This window comes from Pinus tabuliformis, chromosome 8, assembly GCF_031772625.1.
Source record: "Pinus tabuliformis cultivar Carrire ecotype Pingquan chromosome 8, CPIR1, whole genome shotgun sequence".
In the NCBI taxonomy this organism is placed as follows: Eukaryota; Viridiplantae; Streptophyta; class Pinopsida; order Pinales; family Pinaceae; genus Pinus; species Pinus tabuliformis.
In genome coordinates this window covers 813,658,605-813,667,455 of record NC_142294.1, presented here as the reverse complement: position 1 = coordinate 813,667,455, position 8,851 = coordinate 813,658,605, and the positions used below count along the sequence as shown (strand labels likewise).

At 31.3% G+C, this 8,851-nt stretch overlaps 1 protein-coding gene across 1 annotated transcript; it reads right to left on the bottom strand.

Annotated features, from left to right (window-relative positions):
* Positions 1-2,357: 2,357 nt before the first annotated feature.
* On the bottom strand, positions 2,358-4,410 carry LOC149238056 (glutathione transferase GST 23-like). Its single transcript, XM_089366912.1, has 2 exons — positions 4,029-4,410; positions 2,358-2,855 (listed from the first exon to the last, which is right to left on the bottom strand). The coding sequence occupies exons 1-2, from the start codon at positions 4,344-4,346 to the stop codon at positions 2,472-2,474; spliced, it is 702 nt and encodes a 233-aa protein (XP_089223038.1). The 5' UTR covers positions 4,347-4,410; the 3' UTR covers positions 2,358-2,471.
* Between the last annotated feature and the right edge of the window lie 4,441 nt (positions 4,411-8,851).

Here is an 8,851-nt window from a genome sequence, read left to right as displayed (position 1 = left end):
TTGGCCCCATTGCTAGAATCTTCTTAGAGGTGATACAAGTTTCTACTGCAATATCCTTGATGGAGTGGAGCTTTGTTATCATATATGTGCACTCTATCTTTGGCTCTTTCCTCTTGGTCAAATTCTAGAGAACTGTAAATGTTACAAATTTTTTGGATGTAATTTTTTAGAAAATCTAGTGGAAAGTTTGATTTGGAATGATAAGTTGAGATTATGATTTATCTATATATGCAAGAGAGATATAGAGAAAGGCATTAGATACTCATCCTTTCTACAGATTTAGATCTTGTTCTATAATGCAGTGGTGGAGGATAGCTAAAGATGCAATATTAGAAACTAAAATGTGACAATCCTTACCAGTCAGGATTTTTTTTTTTTAATTTAATCCATGCTCCCAAGGCCCGTTCTACCATCTAGGAAGGTCCATCACTATTTTTCGAATGTCGAGCAATATCCTGACCCCATCCTTTGCTAGAATATGCTCAAAGCTATAAAAGTGTATGTTGCAATATCCTTGATGGAGTGGAGACTTGATATCATCTTTGTGCACTCTATCTTTGGCTCTTTCCTCTTAGTCAAATTCTAGAAAACTTCAAATGTTACAAAATTCTTGGACCTAACTTTTTAATAAATTTAATCCAAAGTTTGATTTGGAGCGATGAGTTGAGATTATGATTTATTTGCAGATGCAGAAGAGATACTAAAAAGAGCATCAATAGTGGCTCCGTATAATTTTTGATATAGATAATCATGTTATAGTGCCAAAGCTCATGTCTCCCATACATAGGGTTTTGATTTTGTTGAGAAGTATACATCCTCATTAGATATTACCCTGCCTATGGACCCTTCCTTTCATTTATGAAAAATCGATGTGTTGAATTACAAATCAACAGAAGTTGAGGCCAATGTCATTCTTAAAGTACATCAATGCATAAGAGACTTCATATATCTCATGTCCCTATTCTTGGATTGCATTAGAAAATTTTGTCAACCCGAATCAATGCCCACTATTCATCGTATTAACCGATACAACATAAGCATCTTACCCATATGGAATGTAACACGAATTTTGCATGCATTAATGTTTAGAATGTCGATTTTTGAGATAAACCTTTATCAAGTATTGCTCATTTTCTTTTTATATATATAACTTAAAAAATCTCATCTAAGTTTCTCATCAAATATGTAGGCCTTGCATTCCTTAAAGCATTAATCTTTTCATGTTCTTTTAGAACATTTATGGATTATCCTTTAAACTTAGATAAAATTGCCTCATGTTTATAGAGGTGAAATTTTGGATTGGTTGGTGACTTTTTTTGTCCTTTCTCTATGTGGGCAAAAGTAGAGCAGTCACAAGTTTCTTGCTTGTTTCATTTGCACTTTTTCATAATTTTTGTAAAATCATTTAACATTTTTATATAGATGTCATACAATTCTATTGAGAGTTAAGATAATCTATAGCTTTTGCAATAAATTTAATTTTGGTTATAACTAGTACCTTATCGAGCCTTAAGTTTTAGATGATGCTGGTATGACCATCCCCTTTCAAAATGTGCAAAGCTTTCACAATATGGCATATTTGACCTAGTTTTCAAGTGATTTATGCTTGTTATGAACTTGGCATGTCACTGAGAAAGTTCCTTAAAAAATGTGGCAATTTAGAGGAAAATCAACTTAGTTGAACATGCATGATGATATTGGTTGGCTAATTTCATTCACTTTCTGAGAATGTGTTTGCTTTGAGTAACAAAAATCATAAACTTAATGTGCAATAAAATGTGAAAAAAATTCCTCCAAATGCTTGCTTTTGTGTTTGTCATTGTGAATGCCTAATGCCACATTGCAAGAAAGGAGGCAACAAAAGTGGCAAGCTATGGCTTGTTTTATAGTTTAATTTAATATATCAAAATTATTTGCATGATTATGAAACCAAGACTTTTCATATTTAACAATCCTATCAGCTTAGCTTTACACTTTATTGGAGCAGTTGCTTGTTATATATACTATGCAATCACAATTATTAACCAAATCATATTTTAAATATTAACAAATAACTTAACACTACATAATAAATATTATAGACTTTGAAAAATAGTTAATCTATTTTTCACAATTTATTTTAATTATTTTTCACAAAATAAAATGATAAGAGAATACAAGTTAAATGTTATATCTCTTAGTCCATAGGACAATTATGGGGTGCTTTGTTAAGAGACTCCTTGATGTGAAGTCACTTGTTGAATTCTCAACCCCAAACAAATTGACATAAACTAGAAACATTTAGCAAAAATGAAAACTTACTAATAAATTGTGCTTATAATGATAATAAATGAACCAAAAATAATTACTCCCACTAATTTTGACAACTAAATTATAATAAAATAAAATAAAAACACAAACAAAAAATAATATTTTGGAAAATCCAATATCTCATGAGCTTGAAATAGAAGTGAAGACCATGAACACATGATCTAGGGATATGTAAGCTGTGGATACTCCCTTCGGACTTGGTACCCGCGGGAGAGAACCTTCTCAAAGTGTGGAAGGGATTTCTTTACACAGTCAGCGCTGCTAAAACGGAGAAGCCAAGCGTGGAGCAGAGGCACAGTGTCTGGATCTATCAATTTCACTCCACTCATAGCCTCCACCGCTTGGAACCACACGGTTCGAGCTCCCAACGCGATGTCCAGATATCCAATGCATTCTCCCCCGAAGAATGGGTTTCCCTTCGATCCATCAAAGGCGGTGCCGAAAGTTTCTTCCAACGTAGATATGCTTGCCACTGTGTCTTTCGTTGCCTTCTCCCTCAACTCTCCTTCAGGGCATGTACATATTGCTCGCAGAGAATGTCCCAGCTGTGTCATAATAATGATAAAAATTGTTATTACCAATATTATTAAATTAAGGGTTGATTTTAGGTTTTTCCAGATTAGTCCAATAATAATAAAAATTGTTATTACCAATATTATTAAATTAAGAGTTGATTTTAGGTTTTTCAGATTAATTCAAGAAGTTATCAATTAATCATAGGGTAAAAAAAATATAAATATTTAATTTATTTTAATTAAAAATATTCTAAAATATTTTATTTTATTGTGTTTATTATGTGATATTAATTTTGCAACAAACTCTAAAACTCTAAAAAAATGTGTGAAGTAAAATAGTTTTATATCAATTTTTAAAATCATTAAATATATAAAGAAATTTTATATTTTCACTTTTAAATATGTGAAAAAAATGTATAGATTTTTAAATTTTTAAAAATATTTCAATACAAGATTTACATAAATTAATTAAATATCTATGTTTTATTTCAATAAAAACTTAGACATATAAACCATAATAATTTTTTCACATATAAACTATAATAAAAGTAATGAGAGAAGATATGCCATTAATTTAATTCTAAAAAATATTGGAAACTTAAAAAATATTAATAATAATTAAAAATCCAATATAAGTATAACTAAAATATTTCAATATAGAGCTAAGTAATATTGCCATGTATTTAAAAATATATAAATAACAACAAAACATTTTTATAATGCAAATTATATAGTTTATAGATGAAATATTTCAATCTTATATATAACAAAAGGAATTTAAAAATATATGAATAAAGTATTTAAAATAGTTTTACTTTATTACATTTTGGTTTTAGAGAAAATTTATTTGTTCACAGTTATTCATATTGAGAGAATTTTTGGATGAATTGTGTGAAGGATTTTTATATCATGATATAAAAAACTTTTACACACTTAATTTGAATTTTTTTTCAATACATTTTGTTTGTTTTTTTCATGAATGTAAATAACACCAATATAGATTCATCTTAATTACAGATATAGTAAACATAGAGAGGAGAGTTTTTCAAATATTTTTACTAGAAAATAAATTTCATCCTTTATGCTTTTGATAAAACTAAATCTTTAAATAAAATGAATCTATATTAACTTTTAGTTAAATTTATTTTGAGTAAAAAATCCAAAACATAAAATAGTCAAACAACACCAATACAAAATATATACCTTCTCATCGATGAAAGCAGCCCAAAAACGAACGAGAGCTCGTTGATATGGATCTTTAGGCAGCAAATTCACTCCACCCTCCCATGTCTCATCAATGTATTCGAGAATTATGAGCGATTCACATAAACTCTTACTGTTGTGAATAAGCACAGGGATCTTCTTGTGAAGAGGATTGGAGTGCAGAAGAAGTTGGGATTTGTTCACTAAATCCTCCTCAACGTACTCGTAGGGCACGCCTTTCACATCGAGAGCTATTCGCACTCTGAGAGAGAAGGGACTTACTGGACTTCCCAATACCTTCACTCCATCATCTTCCATCGCTGCAACACCACTATCTCATCTGCTTTCTTCAAATTGTCATCGCCGCCTCTTATAGCTCAACAGGGCCCTTGAATTTGGTGAGCGAGTGAAATTGACGTCATGCATTGCGTCATTTCATTTAACTTCACTCCATCTTCTTCCATCGCTGCAACACCACTATCTCATCTGCTTTCTTCAAATTGTCATCGCCGCCTCGTGAGCGAGTGAAATTGACGTCATGCATTGCGTCATTTCATTTAACTTGTCTGTAGTCGGGCATGGTAGGTCGGTGAAATTGACGTCACGCACTGCGTCATTTCATTTGACTTGACCATTCACCCGTTTAATTGGTCATTGGTGCGGCAGTGAAATTGGCGTTATGCACTGCGCCACCGCATTTGACTAGAGAATAACAATTTTGCTTTTAAAATGATGAAAAATTTTAGTATGATTTTGAAAAAATTTAGTTAAAATATTTGGAAATCTTAGTTATAATTTTGAAGTTTTAATATTTTGATAGTGTTGAATCTAGTTCCACCAAAAAACAATTCAAACATTTTTAATGTTGAATTTCTTAAAAAAAAAATTATTGGATTCCAAAAAGAATATAACTATCTAAACAAAATTGTGGCTTCGTTAGACCATGTAGTTATTTGAAACTCGGTCACCCATATGCTCTAGTGTAAAATGATACAAGCAATAAGAATGCAAATCCCATCACCAACTTTTGCCTCTCGAGTTTTGGTGTTTGAAATCGATTTGCAAGTAGTCCCACTTGTGTATGAAAATTCTAATTATGTTTTTGATTTGTACTTCATACAAGTTGAAATGACTCTTTCAACTATTTTTCCATAATATTTCTTCATACAAGTTGAAATGACTCTTTCAACTATTTTTCTAGATTATTTCCTTTCTTTGGTTAGGTTTATGTCATAAATGTAAAACACCATCTAATCAATTCATTTTTATGTTATTTGATTGATTAAAGAACATATTATACTTATCAGAAAATAAACAAATTAATATTACATAGTGTAACAAGGGCTACATAGTAGCTAGTCATTGCGGCTTAGTTTAAATATAGTTAAATTAAAGTAGAAAACAATAAAAATACAAAGATTTAAAATTTTTAAATGTTATAATTAGATTAATTTTAAATTGTAATTAAATGTATTATTAAATTTTGTAATTTAACATTATTTGTATTGCAATATAGAAATAATTATTAATAATTTACATTTGGCTTTTTATAGTTTGTGGATATGGTCTTATGCAAATCTTATTATTAGACCTAAGTATAGAGGTTTTATCATAAATTTCTATTATACCTTGGTTTGTGAATATGGGAAATTTTGTATTTATTCGTATTACAAACATCTTATTATTTTGAATATCATTTATTCATTAATAGTGTAAAATCTATCATATGTGGTTATGTTCCCACAAAAACCCAAGTGACCTCTACCCCTTAAAAATATAATGTAAAAATAAAAATATATCTCTCACATACCATTAATAAATAAAAAAATTCACATATGTGATTTTAAATAATCATTTTTACATAAAATATTTTTTATGAGATTATATTAATCATTAATCATTTTTATAAATAGGAATATAAAATGATTATACTCTTCCCAAAACAAATTATATCATAAATGCCCATCCTACACCTTGATGTGATTTATGGGCACAATAAGAAAAGTAAAGAGCAATAACATGTTCAATTTGATAGCCAATCAAATTGAATATAAATAAATTAAATTATTTCATTAATCATTTTTATAAATAAGAATATAAAATGATTATACTCATCAACAATAATTTTATCACGCCCACGGGGTTTTGGATTGACGGTGAATGGGTGCACTGTTAAGGCACTCCTTGCGATAGGTCACTCGTTCAAATCCCAAAGTAAAGAGCAATAACATGTTCAATTTGATAGCCAATCAAATTAAATATAAATAAATTAAATAATTTTTAAAAAAATCATATATTTCAATGTGTAATGTTATATTATAGATTTCTTTTCAAATTTTTTTGATCAAATCCAAATGAATATGAATTTGACGAAAAACCCATTATAATATCCACTACCTTATATACAAGAATAATAAGCAAATTAATATTATATAATGTTTAACATTTACTAAAATTTATTATATTTCTATTTCTATTTTTCTTACTTTTTCTTATTGCATAGTGTTTAATATTTACCGAAATTGATTATATTTTTCAATTTCTATTTTTTATTTATACACGGTGAAAGGATAAATAAATGAAATACCAAATGGCGTTAATGCTGTTTGTTGTAATTTCAATCTCTACTCTGAATACACGTTGAAAGGATAAATAAAACACGTTGAAAAGATAAATAAATGACATACCAAGTGGAGTTAATGCTGGTTGTTGTAATTTCAATCTCTACTATGCATACACGTTGAAAGGATAAATAAAACACGTTGAAAAGATAAATAAATGACATACCAAGTGGGGTTAATGCTTTTTCTTGGTATGTTGTAGAAATATTTACAAATTTTTTATTTATAAAATTTCATTTGATGTGTACAAAAGAAACTATATGTATATCTATTATTAGTCCCTGCCATCTGGCAATGGCCAGGGACTATAGTAATCGGAAACGATGTACTTAGCATTAGTTCACCTGCTTGAACGCGCTTGTTTATCGAGTATAAACAAAGTTTTTTAGAACATAGTGGTTTATGGTCTTATTTGGCCTCTTCCCGAGGCAGAGGCGCTGGAATCATATATTATCTTTCATTTTCCTGGGTCTTTCTCATTCATTTTTCGGAGCTGTTGATTAATGCTAACATTAATCTGGCAATATAAAATGCTAGCTCTTATTGCATTTGCATTTGACTTACAACATTTCGGGCGGGCTCTTTACAGACTGTTGCAATGTGTCACTCTGCATGCTGCTGTGGTGTGTACAGAACAGATGCTCTGCATGCTACTGTGGTGTCTACAGAACAATAGTTTCAGCGACAAATTCATACGCATAAGATGTTGCTGAGGGGAGAGAGAACAGATGTTGTATAAGCATACCTAGAAGCATATCCAGATCGATATGCATAACCAGTTGTTCCAGGTGGTGAAGAATGAGAACCAGATCCAGATCGAATAGTAGTTTCAGTAACAAATTCATACGCATAAGCAGTAGCTTCACTGCTTAGCTTCAAGTGAATCGTTGCGGCCAGCCTGAATAGCACGTGGTAAGTCCTAACCCGCCTGCCAAAACATAATGGTTCAGCAAAGTAAATCCATGAATCCTAGGTTGATCTTATGATGTTAAATTTTGATATAAGATGAATTTCAGTAAAAACCAAGATCTGTCAACAACATATTTTATTTAAGAAGCTTTGCAAGAGACCTATATCTAAATCGTTGTTTTCTAATCTTATCTTTCTCTCCCTGTTGTGGATTTTCACTGTTACCTATTGCTGTTGCTGGAGGTTGATTAACACATTCCACGTTGTGACCTGAGCTCCTGCCTTTGGCTTTTTCGTTGTCTGAATTTGGTTTTAAATCCGCTGGCTCCTCTCTTGAAATATATTGTGCAGTCCTCATTTGCCTCGTGTTTCTGTCTCTCGTGCAGCTGCTTTCTTGTTCATGCAGACACCAGTCGCAGATCAACTCTTTCAATTCTCCATATGCATATAGTTTACTACAGTATCTGGATGTGGCAAAAACACTTATTCAGAGTTTGCAGAAAACCTAGTCTAGTTTATTAGGGAAATCGACTTTCAATATATGAACTGTTTTTCAGAAACCATTGTCGGTTAGATACTTGGGGCTGTTGACAGAGGTCAAAAGACTAACGCCTATTACTACTATAGAAAGATATTGAAACTAGAAATGAATTTCTGAAATATAACCTGTGTTGAAGGCGATATAAACATCTTTCGCACTGAAAGAGTTCTTTCTCAATGCCCAAATCTCCACACATGTTGCATTCTTTGATGGCGTGTTGTATTTGCGTTTCTGTAAGTGAACCCTTTACGAAATTTGAAGCCATTCCCTGGAACTGCTGGTGCTTCATCCCTAATATCCGGCTCAATTCCGACGCCTGGTGGGATTGGACCTTTTGCTAAATCAACTGAATCCGTGCTTGGAATTTCCACTTTTGAAACTAAATCACTTGCTTAAGCAGGCAAAACAGATAGCGTAACGCATAACCCTACTAAACCGGATAGCGCTGGTCTATATACGTAATTCCTTTACCTTAGAGACTGCTGGTGGTCTTCACTAAGATCAGCTGAGATGATAATGCCAAAAGCACCAAACCCTGTTTGCCAGAGAACATAATTTAGTGTCTACTTCTTCATAGATCAATACCATTAAATACTGTTAAGAGAATTTAGTAGTTTTTCAGGCTTACAAAAGAATGAGTCCAGCCAAAACAGCACTCAACCCCCTTAAATGCTTGACGTATCTGTCTGGAAATGTATCAGGCAGTTCCAGGCACATTAGTGAGCAAAAAGGTAAGAATTTGACTCACCACT

Excerpts from the sequence above, each read along its gene's own strand:
- LOC149238056 (XM_089366912.1), bottom strand. The coding sequence starts at position 4,346 with ATGGAAGATGATGGAGTGAAGGTATTGGGAAGTCCAGTAAGTCCCTTC. Across the intron at positions 2,856-4,028 it reads CTGCTTTCATCGATGAGAAG|CTGGGACATTCTCTGCGAGC; the intron begins GTATATATTTTG and ends ATTATGACACAG.